Source organism: Bombina bombina, chromosome 8, assembly GCF_027579735.1.
Source record: "Bombina bombina isolate aBomBom1 chromosome 8, aBomBom1.pri, whole genome shotgun sequence".
In the NCBI taxonomy this organism is placed as follows: domain Eukaryota; kingdom Metazoa; phylum Chordata; class Amphibia; order Anura; family Bombinatoridae; genus Bombina; species Bombina bombina.
In genome coordinates, this window is record NC_069506.1 from 99,132,562 (window position 1) to 99,149,846 (window position 17,285).

Here is a 17,285-nt window from a genome sequence, read left to right on the forward strand (position 1 = left end):
GCGTTGTTATGGGCCATAATAACGCAAAACTCGTAATCTAGCTGATCGTCTTGATAAAAGGCCTATTCTAGGGCCGAAACGTTGACTTGTGATCTATGCTTTTAAAATATGGAAATAAAGATTTGAGAATTATCTAAGAAAGTCTTGTGAGTGCCCTTCTATGAGAAAAAAAATAAAAAATAAATAAAAAATAAAATAAAATATATATATATATAGAGAGAGAGAGAGAGAAACAGAGAGAGAGAAAGAAAGAGAAAGAGAGAGAAAAAAAGAAAGAGAGAGAAATATTATTAAGAAAATATTACCTTTCCTGTAAATTTTGTATACTGGGCAATCAAGCTCTACGATATGCAGAACGATAAAGAACGATAAAGATCCTGTATATGAGCTCTATCAAGAATACGATTCTGGATGTAATCAACTTTAAAAATATATATATATACAGGTATATTACACACATAAATAGTAATAAATAATATTATTATAAATACCAGTTTGTGTAATGATTCCAAATCTTCATCACCACACGTATTTAAATCTTCTATTGCATCAGTCATCTTTATCAGTAAAAGAATTATAATACATAATATATATAAACAAAGACAAATATTCATATATAGATACATAAAAAACACACATACAGAGAGAGAGAGAGAGAGAAAGAAAAAGAGAGATATAAAAATAGAGAGAACCAGGTGTCTATTTTTTATTGTGCGGACGGATGTGATACGATGTAGCGTATCATGTCCGCCGCACATCGATAAATGCCAATAGCATACGCTGTCGGCATTTATCATTGCACCAGCAGTTCTTGTGAACTGCTGGTGCAATGCCACCCCCTGCAGGTTCGTGGCCATTCGGCCGCTTGCAGGGGATGTCAATTCGATTGGGTTGATTTCTGTCTGCCGCCTCAGATCAGGCGGACAAGTTATGGAGCAGCGGTCTTTATAGCTTGATAAATTGACCCCCTAGAGTGAAGATAGATAGAGAAGTAGAGAGAGAGAGAGAAAGAGAGAGACATAGAGAAAGATAGAAATAGATCGATTGAAAAAAGAGAGAAAAAACAGATATAAAAAAATAGAGAAATAGAGAGAAATTGAAACAATTGAGAAAGAGAGAAAAATAGAGAAAAATAGAGAAAAAAGAAAGAGCGTGAAAAAAGGAGACAAAAAGAGAAAGAAAGAAAAAAACAGAGTGAGAGAAAAAAAAAGAGAGACTGTGAAAGAGAGGGAGAAGTAGAGAAAGATAGAGAGAGATACATTGAAACAATAGAGAGAAAAAAAGAGAAAGTGAAAAAGAGAGAGAGAGAAAGAGATAGAGAGAAAAATTTGAAAGAGAGAAAAAAACAACAAAAGTGGGTTATAGGTACTGGCAGACAGCTGCCAGTACCTAAAATGGCGGCAATAGAGAGGGGGGGGTTAGAGAGATGTTTGGGGGACTGGATCAGGGACAGAGAGATAGGGACAGGGACAAAAGGATGGGGACAGAGGGAGAGAGACAGAGGGATAGGGACATAGGGGGATAGGGACAGGAACATAGGGATAGGGACAGATGAATAGTGAAGGAGGGATAGGGACAGAGGGATAGGGACAGAGGGAGAGGGACAGAGGGATAGGGACAGAGGGAGAGGGACATTGGTGGATAGGGAGAGGGGGATAGAGATATGGACAGGAACAGAGGGATAGGGACAGGGGGGATAGGGACAGAGGGACAGGGATAGGGACAGGATCAGATGGATAGTGAAGGAGGGACAGGGACAGAGGGACAGGGACAGAGGGACAGGGACAGAGGGATAGGGACAGAGGGAGAGGGACAGGGATAGAGGGATAGGGACAGGCGGATAGTGATAGGGACATAGGGATAGGGATGGGCAGAGTGATAGAGATAGAGGGACGGGCATAGAGACAGGAATAGAAGGATAGGTATGATTCTTTCAATAAAAATGTTGGCGCATGTACACCGGCTTTACCACTAGTTATTATATAAATTATTTTTCACACAAAAAAATGACTGCAGATGAATTTATTTAGAAAATCAGAATCTGATAAAAAAACAAAACTCTTCAGCTTTCTATAGGACTACATTTTAAAAATGTAGGTATATAATTGTATATGATTTACACTTGAGTGCTATCGAAAGTTGAAGTTTTTTTTTGGATCATATTCTTATTTTCTAAATAAATTCATTTATTTTTTTATTTTCCGTCGTAAACATTTGCAAATAAATATCAGCTAACATCCAGGGCCAGATTGGGCCGCCCGAATACCAGGTAAAATCCCGTTGGGCTGCCGTCAGCCAGAGGCTGCTCTGCTCAGCTACAGTGAAGAGAGAGCAGCAATTTGAAGCAAGCACAGTTGTCACGGGAGAGCGCAGCGGCAGTCAGAGCCGCCAGCAACACTGCACACAGACTCAGGGGCGGCTCTTGAGGCGCCATGTCTGGGATTATTGAAGCCGCAGCGATGTGAGTCACCTGAGCTCTCCCACACAGTGACTACTTCCCCAAAAGCAGCAGCTGCTCCACCCACCCAGGTGCCGGGGCCGTGCACAGTATATATACAATTTTGATTGAGCAGTGCACACTGTGCACAGTTAATATCAGAGGCGTGGTGGGGGCGCAGCTACCCATCAGAGTCTGTATCATGCAGGTACCCAGCGCTGTTCTGTTTGTACTTAGTAATCATGCTCAGTAGGCAAGACCGTGACAAAACTTCAGTTATAAGATCTAGTGACTGTCCACAAGAGAGCTTGTAGAACACCACATCTTCACAACAGCCACCTCTAGACATCATGTACTACCTAAAGTTTGTGACTTGTTGAGACTTTTGCCACACTATTAATTAATAACTCTTAAAGGTAAGATTTTATATCCAGTTGTCATATGTAACAAATAGGGTAACAAGAAGGATCCATAAAAATCCCAAGTACACAGCTACAAATCATTCACCAATATAAGCAGTGGCCCCCCGCTATAAAGCGTGAAATTAGGGAACTCTAAACCATCTTCAGAATACGGTAAATAAAGCTTTCCAATTGCTATTTGGGCCTTTTTCCCTCTCCAAAGAAACAAACAGTTGTAGTCAGTTGAGCATAGTTGGCTGGGCTGGAGGGGGCGTGACTGGGCCGGAGGGGGCGTGGCTTGGTCGGAGGGGGCGTGGCTGGGCCGATCTATACAAATTTCCAGTGCCGGGTCTGATTTCCCAGTCCGGCCCTGCTAACATCAGATCCTATCATATCAGGCATGTAAACTAATATATCTGAAAGAATAGATTGATTATAAAAAAAACAAACAAAAAATACCTTTGCAGATATACAAAGAATAGAATATAGCGCGACTGAAATGAAGTAGAAAATTAGCTAATACTCATGAACATGCGCACACATGGGCTAATACAGTCTAATTTGCATATTTCAAATGATTGAACATAAACAGCGGCATGAAAAAGACTAAAAACAATGTTTTTCCTGAGGGGCGTTTTAAAAAAATCATTTGAGGACTTGAAAATAGAATTTAGTGTAAGCTAAACATTATTTTATGTTTCACTAATTTGTATGATAAATATCTCATGTAAAATTAATTTCTGAGTTCTATAGAAATAATAAATAAAAATTTTAAGCTGGACTATCCCTTTAAGAACAGGCAGTGCAATCCTTGGTCACAGCAACGCACTGTTTAGGATGCCTAATTCGGCACAGGTCGACTACAGGAGATGGCCAAAATCCTTCCGCATATGTATGATTCTTACTGCAAAGTTGTGGAACCCCAGCAACAAACTCACCTGCCTCATAGTCATTTATGGGAAGACACTGCCCCTCCTACTGCCTCCTGTAGCTTGGAAACTTTATCCATAGGTAGAAAATAAAGTAATTCCTCAGTATCATTCTTGATCCCTGAGATAGGCAGTGTTGTAGAAGGGTTTTTAGATTTGTGCAAAGTCAACGGTACCCCAAAGTGAGCTATCAATCTACACTCTGCTGGGACTACTTAAAGGGATAGGAAAGTCAAAATTAAACTTGCATGATTCAAATAGAACATTTCATTTTAATACACTTAATCACTTCTATTTTCAAATTTGCTTTGTTGTTGAAAACGAATATGCACATATTCTAGCTAGCTTCTGTTTGGTGTCTGCACACATTTGTATCTTGTGATTGCCTAACTAGATGTGGTCAGCTGGCTGCCATTAGTGCAATGCTGTTCCTTCATCAAAGGATAACAAGTGAATGAAGCAAATTTGATAATAGAAGTAAACTGGAAAGTTGTTTAAAATTGTAGATTCTATCCAAATCATTGAAGAAAATTTTGGGGTTTTCTGTTGCTTTAAAGGACCACCCTAGCTTTGGCCTGTACTCTACAAGCCTTAACTACTGCAACTTTGATCTTCATACTAAGCAGCCTGCCTTCACCTCCTATCTGACGCTGTAGTTTTTGCACACTTGACAACTTTGGCATATAAAAACCTCCTGTTAAACCACCCTGCTCTTTCTTCTTCCACTTTTGTGCCATCTCTCAGCCATAAGGAGGTGTCCGTAACCTGCGTCTTCAATTCTGGAGGTAGTTCCATGGACAGTGCCATCTTGGGTCCCTGAGCCTGATGCATCGAGCCCTGGGAGAAAGGCTTTAGCCAAAGCTCTGACCGTCAGCATCTAATGGAAGGTAGGGATGAGCAAGGCTCCAATTCAGCTTCCCAACCCCTTGTATTGGTATTACTGCCCCTACCCCAGATGATCCCAGAAACCAGGTCCAGCCTGCCACTATCAGATTGGCCACCACAAGCCACAGCTGTCATGGACACCACACCTAAAGGAGACACAGGAAGGGAATTGCAACTACTGCCCCCCCTTCAACTGGGGCAGATGTTTGGAAGCCCTACCAGCAGGAAAATTAATGTAAACGGTTTAAGGATGCACAGGGAGCGGTTGAACCTTATTCTCTGAATCCCATATACTTGGCTCAGAGAGCTCTTTATCTCTGTAGCATCTGGGAGCCTGCACTGTACTTTTGGACCACCTCATGATTCCTTGTGAATTCCAGGAAAGGTAAAGGAAAAAGAGGGATATTTCCTATTTTCCTAGCCCTATAACCTGCCTACTCCTATTAAAGGGACACTCAAGTCAAAATTAAACTTTCTATATTCAGATAGAGCATGCAGTTTTAAACAACTTTCCAATTTACTTCCATTAACAAAACGTGCACAGTCTTTTTATATTTCAACTTTTTGAGTCACCAGCTCCTACTGAGCATGTGCAAGAATAAGCGTGTATGCATTTGTGAATGGCTGATGGCTGTCACATGGTACACGTATGCATTTGTGATTGTCTGATGGCTGTCACATGGTACAGGGTAGTAGAAATAGACATAACTTTTAAAATTGTCAGGAAAAAAAAAACTACTACTCATTTTATGTTCAGACTAAATGCTATTGCATTGTCTTGTTATCTTGCATTTGTTGATTATGCAAATCTACTTTGTTGACTGGTCCTTTAAGGAAACTGTCCCTTTTGACCCACCTACCAATCCTTAACCTTTCAGTTAAAATGGCCAAGTCTTATTTAGCTACAATGCTTCACTGTTTATTCTATTGCAATGCATTTACTAGTTTAGCCTTTAATACCTGTCTGCTCCTAGTGGATAACATAATCAAAAGAGTGAGCTCTTGTTCCTGTTGCCCTTAATCCCAAATTATCCTTATCCCTAACCACTAGCTTTTTGAATAGCAACATCTTGTTGATTTTTTATGCTTTTGTAACTGCCACTATTTTACAGTAAAATTCCAGTATGATACTGGCGCTAGATTGTCATGTGATTATTTTTTGTAGATCATTATAGCAACACTAGGTTGTTTTAGTAACATTGTAGAAGGGGGTGTAGCAGAGTCAAGGAAGCCAGAGAGAAGAGCTTGACAGTTATGGGAAGGGACAGTCAAATTAATGGTGGGACTAAATTGAGACAAAGGAAAAGAAGGGAAGGAAAGACAAGAATGATACGAAAGGAATGAAGCAAACAAATGAATGAAGAAAGAGTAACTAGTTAGAATGGAGAAAGGATGATGCAAAATTGTAAAAGATAAAAACAAGGAAGAAGGGAAGGAAGGGAAGAGTATCAAGGAAATTAGGAAAAAAAAAGAAGCAACACATTTTGGAACATGTTTATTATTAATTCCTACAACATTTTTTTTATCTCCAGTCCTTAGGACCCACTAACAGGTAATTTTTGTAGGCGTAACTTGAATGAAAATAGATTACATAACCACAATTACTGAACAGCTGGTTATAATACAAGTGCTCTACGTCTCTGGCCTGTTAGTGGATCCTGGGAACTGGAACTGAAGGAACTTGCCCTATAAGCTTTCAATTTACTTCATTCACAGAACCAAGTAATATAGCACCAACAAATGCTTTCTTCCCATATAAAAGGAAGTTCTTATTATTAGAACAATTCATGCTGGGACATATACCTTGAATAGAAAAAAAAAAACAAAAAACAGAAATGAGAAAGTGAATACTGATGAACATTTCCAAACATTTAAAAAGTCTTCTCATTTACTTCACAAGACCTGGGAAGTGTTTGAACTGAATTAATGCCTAAAACAGAAACAGAATTAAAAACATAAAATAGAATATAACCAATCATTTTATTAAATTATTTTAAAAACTCAAATATTTACTTCATAGTAACATAGTAACATAGTAGATAAGGTTGAAAAAAGACTGGAGTCCATCGAGTTCAACCTATACAAATCTAAAATACTTACAAAAAGCTCCAGTTAAGCTTAAATAACCCCATTAAAATGTGACCCATTTAATAATAGCAATCATATCCATGAATTTTGTTTATATACAGAAATGTATCCAGACTATTTTTAAATGTATCAATGGTATTGGCATTCACTACCTCCTTTGGTAATGAGTTCCACAATTTTATTGCTCTTACAGTGAAAAAACGTTTCCGTTGCAGGAGATTAAATCTCCTTTCCTCCAACCTTAAATTATGACCTCTTGTCAGAAACAATTTTCTTGGAATAAACAGAGCTTCTGCCATCTCTGTATATGGGCCTTGAATATATTTATATAAAGTAATCATGTCACCGCTCAAGCGCCTTTTTTCTAAAGAGAACAGACCCAGTTTGGCTAGCCTCTCCTCATAGGTTAATTTCTCCAATCCCCTTATTAGCTTGTGGCCCTTCTCTGAACTTTTTCTAGTTCTGCAATATCTTTTTTAGCAATCGGTCCCCAGAACTGCACTCCAAACTCAAGGTGAGGTCTTACCAGGGCTTTATATAATGAAAGAATTATGCTTTCCTCCCTTGAATCAATTCCTCTTTTAATACATGCTAGTATCATATTAGCCTTTGAAGCCGCTGCCCTGCATTGTGCACTCATCTTTAGCTTGTTATCTATTACTACTCCCAAATTCCTTTCCTCCTGTGTTTGGCTAAGTCTTGTCCCATTTAAAAAATATGTAGCCTGCTTATTTTTACTTCCAAAATGTAGAACTTTGCATTTTTCCGTATTAAATCTCATTTTCCATTCACTTGCCCATAGTTCTAATTTTAGAAAATCCCTTTGTAAAGAGAGTTTGTCCTGCTCTGATCTAATGACCTTACTTAACTTAGTATCATCTGCAAAAATAGAGATGTTGCTATTTAATCCTTGCTCCAAGTCATTTATAAAAATATTAAAAAGAACAGGGCCCAGTACTGATTCCTGGGGGACGCCACTGATTACCTTTGTCCAATCTGAGTATGATCCATTTACTACTACTCGTTGCTCCCTATCTTTTATCCAGTTATTTATCCATGAGCTAACATTTTCAGCTATTCCCAGACCCTTAATTTTGTGCATTAATCTCTCATGTGGCACTGTATCAAATGCCTTTGCAAAATCTAAGTATATCACATCAACTGATTCCCCTTTATCTATATTTTTACTTACTTCCTCTTAGAATCTAATTAGATAAGTTTGACATGATCTATTTCTCCTAAAGCCATGCTGATTAGAACTCATAATCTTGTTTACACGAATATGCTCATCAATATAATCCCTTATAATCCCTTCAAATATCTTCCCCACTATTGATGTCAGACTAACTGGTCTATAGCTTCCTGGATCATCCCTGTTTCCCTTTTTGAAGAGTGGCACCACATCAGCTTTACGCCAATCCTGGAGTACCATGCCTGAGGATAATGAGTCTTGAAAAATAAAGAGTAAAGGTTTGTCTATAACAGTGCTAAGTTCCCTTAACACCCTTGGGTGTATTCCATCTGGGCCTGGAGTTTTATTTACCTTAATATTTTCCAGTTTTTTCCTGATATCCTATAAACAAAACCCAGTTAGTGGTATGGACTGGCATGTTCTATTCTGTTCCAAAGTATCATTCAATGGTTCCTATCTTGTGTATACTGAAGAAAAAAACTGGTTTAGTACCTCAGCCTTCTCCCTGTCATTATTTATCATGCTACCCTCCACGCATTTTAATGTACCTATATTATCCTTCTTAGATTTTTTGCTATTTATGTACTTAAAGAACCTTTTAGGGTTAGACTTAGAATCTTTGGCAATTAATTTTTCATTTTCAATTTTGGCTAATTTGATTGCTTTTTTGCATGCTTTGTTACATTCCTTATAAATATTGTATGCTGAGTCTGTACTATTTTCTTTTAATAATTTAAATGCCCTACGTTTTTTCCTAATTTCTCTTAACACATTTTTATTTAGCCATAACGGCTTTGTTTTTTTATTTTTATTTTTATAACCATATGGTATGTGTTGATATGTATATTTATTTAACAAATTTTTAAATATTATCCATTTATCCTCTGTATTTTTATTATAAAATACATTGTCCCAATTTATATTATTTAATGATTTCCTTAAATCGTTGAATTTTGCTTTCTTGAAATTAAAAGTCATACGGCTAGATTTAGAGTTTTGTCGGTAACAACCCGAAAAGCTAACACCGGCTTTTTTCTGGCCGCACCATAAAAATAACTCTGGTATTGAGAGTCCACATAAAGGCTGCGTTAGGCTCCAAAAAAGGAGCGTATAGCATATTTAACGCAGCTTCAACTCTCGATACCAGAGTTGCTTACGCAAGCGGCCAGCCTCAAAAACGTGCTTGTGCACGATTCCCCCATAGAAAACAATTGGGCTGTTTGAGCTGAAAAAAAAACCTGCAAAAAAGCCGCGTTCAGCTCCTAACGCAGCCCCATTGTTTGCTACGTGGAAACACTTCCTACGTCTGCACCTAACACTCTAACATGTACCCCGAGTCTAAACACCCCTAACCTTACACTTATTAACCTCTAATCTGCCGCCCCCGCTATCGCTGACCCCTGCATATTATTTTTAACCCCTAATCTGCCGCTCCGTAAACCGCCGCTACTTACATTATCCCTATGTACCCCTAATCTGCTGCCCCTAACACCGCCGACCCCTATATTATATTTATTAACCCCTAATATGCCCCCCACAACGTCGCCTCCACCTGCCTACACTTATTAACCCCTAATCTGCCGACCGGACCGCACCGCTATCATAATAAAGTTATTAACCCCTAATCCGCCTCACTAACCCTATAATAAATAGTATTAACCCCTAATCTGCCTCCCTAACATCGCCGACACCTAACTTCAATTATTAACCCCTAATCTGCCGACTGGAGCTCACCGCTATTCTAATAAATGTATTAACCCCTAAAGCTAAGTCTAACCCTAACACTAACACCCCCCTAAGTTAAATATAATTTTAATCTAACGAAATTAATTAACTCTTATTAAATAAATTATTCCTATTTAAAGCTAAATACTTACCTGTAAAATAAACCCTAATATAGCTACAATATAAATTATAATTATATTATAGCTGTTTTAGGATTTATATTTATTTTACAGGTAACTTTGTATTTATTTTAACCAGGTGCAATAGCTATTAAATAGTTAAGAACTATTTAATAGCTAAAATAGTTAAAATAATTACAAAATTACCTGTAAAATAAATCCTAACCTAAGTTACAATTAAACCTAACACTACACTATCAATAAATTAATTAAATAAAATACCTATAATTATCTACAATTACACCTAACACTACACTATCAATAAATAAATTAAATACAATACCTACAAATAACTACAATGAAATAAACTATCTAAAGTACAAAAAATAAAAAAGAACTAAGTTACAAAAAATAAAAAAATATTTACAAACATAAGAAAAATATTACAACAATTTTAAACTAATTACACCTACTCTAAGACCCCTAATAAAATAACAAAGCCCCCCAAAATAAAAAAAATGCCCTACCCTATTCTAAATTACTAAAGTTCAAAGCTCTTTTACCTTACCAGCCCTGAAAAGGGCCCTTTGCGGGGCATGCCCCAAGAAGTTCAGCTCTTTTGCCTGTAAACAAAAAACATACAATACCCCCCCCCAACATTACAACCCACCACCCACATACCCCTAATCTAACCCAAACCCCCCTTAAATTAACCTAACACTAAGCCCCTGAATATCTTCCTACCTTATCTTCACCATACCAGGTTCACCGATCGATCCAGAAGAGCTCCTCCGATGTCCTGATCCAAGCCCAAGAGGGGGGCTGAAGAGGTCCATGATCCGGCTGAAGTCTTCATCCAAGCGGGGCAGAAGAGGTCTTCCATCCGATTGAAGTCTTCATCCAAGCGGGATCTTCTATCGTCATCCATCCGGAGCGGAGCGGAGCGGAAGGATCCTGAAGACCTCCGACACGGAACATCCATCCTGGCCGACGACTGAACGACGAATGACGGTTCCTTTAAATGACGTCATCCAAGATGGCGTCCCTCGAATTCTGATTGGCTGATAGGATTCTATCAGCGAATCGGAATTAAGGTAGGAATATTCTGATTGGCTGATGGAATCAGCCAATCAGAATCAAGTTCAATCCGATTGGCTGATCCAATCAGCCAATCAGATTGAGCTTGCATTCTATTGGCTGTTCCGATCAGCCAATAGAATGCGAGCTCAATCTGATTGGCTGATTGGATCAGCCAATCGGATTGATCTTGATTCTGATTGGCTGATTCCATCAGCCAATCAGAATATTCCTACCTTAATTCCGATTGGCTGATAGAATCCTATCAGCCAATCGGAATTCGAGGGACGCCATCTTGGATGACGTCATTTAAAGGAACCGTCATTCATCGTTCAGTCGTCGGCCAGGATGGATGTTCCGCGTCGGAGGTCTGCAAGATGGATCCGGAAGAAAGAAGATTGAAGATGCCGTTGATAGAAGACTTCAGCCGGATCATGGACCTCTTCAGCTCCCGCTTGGATGATGACTTCATCCGGATCATGGACCTCTTCAGCTCCCGCTTGGATGATGACTTCAGCCGGATCATGGACATCTTCAGCCCCCTGCTTGGGCTTGGATCAGGACATCGGAGGAGCTCTTCTGCATCGATCGGTGAACCTGGTATGGTGAAGATAAGGTAGGAAGATCTTCAGGGGCTTAGTGTTAGGTTTATTTAAGGGGGGGTTTGGGTTAGATTAGGGGTATGTGGGTGGTGGGTTGTAATGTTGGGGGGGGTATTGTATGTTTTTTTTTACAGGCAAAAGAGCTGAACTTCTTGGGGCATGCCCCGCAAAGGGCCCTGTTCAGGGCTGGTAAGGTAAAAGAGCTTTGAACTTTAGTAATTTAGAATAGGGTAGGGCATTTTCTTATTTTGGGGGGCTTTGTTATTTTATTAGGGGGCTTAGAGTAGGTGTAATTAGTTTAAAATTGTTGTAATATTTTTCTTATGTTCTTCTTTAGTTAGTTTATTTCATTGTAGTTATTTGTAGGTATTGTATTTAATTTATTTATTGATAGTGTAGTGTTAGGTTTAATTGTAGGTAATTGTAGGTATTTTATTTAATTAATTTATTGATAGTGTAGTGTTAGGTTTAATTGTAACTTAGGTTAGGATTTATTTTACAGGTAAATTTGTAATTATTTTAACTATTTTAGCTATTAAATAGTTCTTAACTATTTAATAGCTATTGTACCTGCTTAAAATAAATACAAAGTTACCTGTAAAATAAATATAAATCCTAAAATAGCTATAATATAATTATAATTTATGTTGTAGCTATATTAGGATTTATTTTACAGGTAAGTATTTAGCTTTAAATAGGAATAATTTATTTAATAAGAGTTAATTAATTTCGTTAGATTTAAATTATATTTAACTTAGGGGGGTGTTAGTGTTAGGGTTAGACTTAGCTTAAGGGGTTAATACATTTATTAGAATAGCGGCGAGATTCGGGCGGCAGATTAGGGGTTAATAATTGAAGTTAGGTGTCGGCGATGTTAGGGATGGCAGGTTAGGGGTTAATAAATATAATATAGGGGTCGGTGATGTTAGGGCAGCAGATTAGGGGTACATAGGGATAATGTAGCTGGCGGCGGCGTGCGGACGGCAGATTAGGGGTTAATAAGTGTAGGTAGCTGGCGGCGACGTTGTGGGGGGCAGGTTAGGGGTTAATAAATATAATATAGGGGTCGGCGATGTTAGGGCAGCAGATTAGGGGTACATAGGGATAATGTAGCTGGCGGCGGCGTGCGGACGGCAGATTAGGGGTTAATAAGTGTAGGTAGCTGGCGGCGACGTTGTGGGGGGCAGGTTAGGGGTTAATAAATATAATATAGGGGTTGGCGGTGTTAGGGGCAGCAGATTAGGGGTACATAAGGATAACGTAGGTGGCGGTTGGCAGATTAGGGGTTAAAAAAATTAAATCGAGTGGCGGTGATGTTGGGGGGCCTCAGTTTAGGGGTACATAGGTAGTTTATGGGTGTTAGTGTACTTTAGAGTACAGTAGTTAAGAGCTTTATAAACCGGCGTTAGCCCAGAAAGCTCTTAACTACTGACTTTTTTCTGCGGCTGGAGTTTTGTCGTTAGATTTCTAACGCTCACTTCAGCCACGACTCTAAATACCGGAGTTAGAAAAATCCCATTGAAAAGATAGGATATGCAATTGACGTAAGGGGATCTGCGGTATGGAAAAGTCGCGGCTGGAAAGTGAGCGTTAGACCCTTTTTTGAGTGACTTTAAATACCGGAGGTAGCCTAAAACCAGCGTTAGGAGCCTCTAACGCTGGTTTTCACGGCTAACGCCAAACTCTAAATCTAGGCCTTAGTTAAGCCTTTAAAACACTGCATATGAAAAGAGATTTCAAATGTGACCATATTATGATCACTGTTACCCAAATGTTCTGTAACTTCTATGTTTGACATTATATCTGTATTGTTTGATAGCACTAAATCCAATATAGCTTTACTCCTAGTTGGCTCCTCTATTAATTGTGACAAGAAGTTATCCCTGAGAACATTTAAAAATCTATCCCCCTTAGCTGAATTACTAGTTTCATTGGCCCAGTTTATATCAGGGTAGTTAAAATCTCCCATAATTACAGCACTGTTATTAGCAGCCTTACCTATTTGGATAAGTAGTTGAGTTTCCTCCGGGTCACTAATGTTGGGAGGCTTGTAGCATGTTCCTAGTAATATTTTTTTAGGATTTTTCCCCCCACTCTTTATTTCAACCCACAGGGTCTCTACATTGTCACTTGTATCATAAATATCTTCCCTTATTGTAGGTTTAAGGTTAGGTTTAATATACATGCAGATTCCTCCACCCCTTTTATTATTCCTGTCCCTCCTAAATAATGTATACCCCTCTAAGTTAACTGCCCATTCATGTGAATCATCCCACCATCAATACGATAATGATCATATAATTATGTTCTCTTGACAGATTAATCAGAGCTTCACCTTTTATCAAAACCAGGAGAAACCTTTGGGATGTATGATGTACCCATAATAGCACATGTGAAAAAGACCAGGAGAAATCCCACCATGATTTTTCTACTGAAGGAATGTGACCAAATATCTTGAGATTTAATGGTATTTTCAACAATATCCTAAAACAAACACAAAGAAAAGCCAAAGCAATGAAACAAAAGACAATGTCCCAGTCTAGTAAGTTTAATAAGGAAGATATGAGTGTAACTGGCTCCAAAAAAGAAAGAGCTCTAAAGAAAAGTCATCATGAATTGATGAGTGGAACTGGCTCAAAAAGAGAGAAGTCTCTAAAGAAAAGTCTTCATGAATCTGCGAGTGGAGCTAGTTCTAAAAGCCAGATAGTCCTCAGAAAAAGTCCTGATGAATCTGTCAGCCCAAAAAATTTTTTAAAGACTGTGCCAAAAAATACAGCCGAGAACTGTAAGTCTGGCAGAGACTCCGACACTAAGGTTCCTGTATTATCGAAAAAGAAAGCAATGACTCAACTCACTAGCCAAGACAAAGACTCACAACTTGTAGCCAAAACACCCAAAGGTAATATTTGTTTTAAAAAAGAAATGCATTAATAACAAGCATAATTGTAGTATCACCACAAATGTGACATGATATTTGTTTGTAATAATGTCTTGGGCAGTATTATATAATAGCTAATGCTAAGATATTTTATTAAAATAATTAGAACTCTCAGATAGCATTTAAAAAGGTGGGCTCTGTTTTTATTCCAAAGCAACAAACAAGGGCGTATAGCACAGCAGACGTTGGGCTCATATGTTTAAGGCTTGAAATGCTCCAGACATGCCACTCAAGCCAAATAAAAGGATATTCTCAAAATTAAATTCCCCATACGGGGCCAGATTATGAGTGTCGTGTTAACAGTTACATGCGAGCGATATCGGGTTTATTGCGGCAGTTTGCCTGCATCGGATGTAGCACTCCTATTACATGTTCAAAGTAAACGTGATTGACCGCAATTGAAGTTAACGCGCATCAGGATAGTGCAACTGCAGAGCTCTGGATAACTGTTTCGCAAAACAAAAAAGTGTCACAAAACACATCAAAAATACATTACAAAGTACAGTTACACGCATTAATAACATTATCTAATAAAAATTGTTAAAAAAAACAAATTGCACAAAAAGTTATAAGGGCTCAAAAATGTAAAGTCTCAGGTGTTAGAAAAATATTTAGGCTTTAAGATAGAGATAGATACATATGCTTGTCTAAATATGTGTATGTATGTGTGTATGTATGTATGTATGTATATATATATATATATATATATATATATATATATATATGTGTGTGTGTGTCTATATGTGTGTACAGCTGTATTTATGTACTTATATGTGTATATATGTATTTACAGACATATATAAACATAAATACATATGTATGTATATATATATATATATATATATATGTGTGTGTGTGTGTGTGTGTATGTGCATGTGCATTGGAGCCCTTTGCAGTCAAGTAGATGAAAACATGTAAAATCATATTTATGCAACATTAATATTTAATAAAGTGTTATACTTTGTATTTACTGTAAATATTTCACATTCCAATGTTCTGCACAAAGTGGTATATGTTCTAAGTATTTTTAAATAGATATTCCTATATATTTCTGTATATATATCTATATATATATATATATATATATATATATATAAATACACAAATATTTCAAGAAGATAGGCACTCCATAATCCAACCGCCAGGGTGCAACTTCAAAGGATATCCGAACAGTACAAGTAGAATAAGACACTCACTGGGCTTTAGCATAAATGTAACTTTTAATATCATCAATTAAAAATCAAGTAGCATGACGTTTCATGATCATTCCGGTCCCTTTTTTAAATGCATGATATGACAAAAGTCCACACAAAACAATATATATAGGTATTGAGATATACAGTATATACAGTATATATATATATATATATATTGTACCAAAAAGCCATCAGATATAGTGTATGTAGAAATGTGTATTTATGAAGAAATAGAACATATTCTTCTATGTGAAGAACATTGGAATGTAAAATGTGTATGTGCGGGTTAGCACACTTGAAAATATGCAATCGCATATATGCACGCATGTAGGTTGTTACGTTTTTTTCCCAATTTTTGCTCCATTGATTTCTTTGGGGGAATATGTTAAAAGGGTCTCAATATTCTAACTTCACGTTTTTTGTGCGCATCGGGTTAGTTCACAAGTGAAAACCTTTTTTTTACTTTTAATACGAGCGCTACCCAACGTATTTATATTTGATTTGTATTAAGAGATGATAACAATACAGATACATGATAGACACCTTAGATTAGATTGGAGTTAAAGATATGCAGATATCCTCTCTAAAGTACATCTGAAACATCTAATTTACATTACAATACAAACATAAGACCTTTCACCTCGGACTGTATTTACTGGTCAATTAAGTTACAATACAAAGTTGTTGAAATTACCAAAGGTTGTAAGTAATCAGTAAAACAATAAACAAAGATAATCTTTGTAGAGGCATGTTGCATAGCTATCAAGTAAATAATTAAAAGAAAAGTTAAAGGAAAAAAAGTTAATACATATGGGGGGGTAGTTATCAACGTGTCAACTTTCCTGCCTTCGCTGGCCCAATACGCCCGCCTAAGCTCGCCTCACATCGCCGCCGCGGACCTGAAAAATTTCACCTAAGTTATCAAATAAAGCTGTCAAAAAGCCGCGGGACGATGAGCTATCACTCATCCAATCTCACTGCTCTTCGGCTTTTTCCCAGCTTTATTGCTAGCCTGTCACTAAGTACTCACACTAACTACACTGTTCTACCCCCTATACCGGCGCCCCCGGAGCCCCCCCGCAACTAAATAAAGTTATTAAACCCTAAACCGCCGCTCCTAGACCCTGCCGCAACTCTGATAAATGTATTAACCCCTAAACCGCCGCTCCTAGACCCTGCCGCAACTCTGATAAATGTATTAACCCCTAAACCACCGCTCCTAGACCCTGCCGCAACTCTGATAAATGTATTAACCCCTAAACCGCCGGTCCCGGACACCGCTGCCACCTACATTATACCTATTAACCCCTATCCTGCCCCCCCTACACCGTCGCCACCTATAATAAATTTATTAACCCCTATCCTGCCCCCCACTACACCGCCGCCACTGTAATACATTTATTAACCCCTAAACCTAAGTCTAACACTAACCCTAACACCCCCCTAACTTAAATATTAATTAAATAAATCTAAATAATATTTATATTATGAACTAAATTAATCCTATTTAAAACTAAATACTTACCTTTAAAATAAACCCTAATATAGCTACAATATAAATAATAATTATATTGTAGCTATCTTAGGATTTATTTTTATTTTACAGGTAACTTTGTATTTATTTTAGCTAGTTAGAATAGTTATTAAATAGTTATTAACTATTTAATAACTTCCTAGCTAAAAGAAATACAAAATT

At 37.7% G+C, this 17,285-nt stretch overlaps 1 protein-coding gene across 1 annotated transcript in view; it reads left to right on the top strand.

Annotated features, from left to right (window-relative positions):
- Positions 1-17,285, top strand: part of TTLL10 (tubulin tyrosine ligase like 10) — a 320,455-nt gene that overhangs the window by 51,612 nt on the left and 251,558 nt on the right. The window contains exon 2 of the mRNA XM_053690962.1: positions 13,774-14,354. Within this exon, the coding sequence (XP_053546937.1) occupies positions 13,970-14,354 (385 nt within the window). The 5' untranslated portion in view covers positions 13,774-13,969. The remainder of the gene's footprint in view (positions 1-13,773; positions 14,355-17,285) is intronic.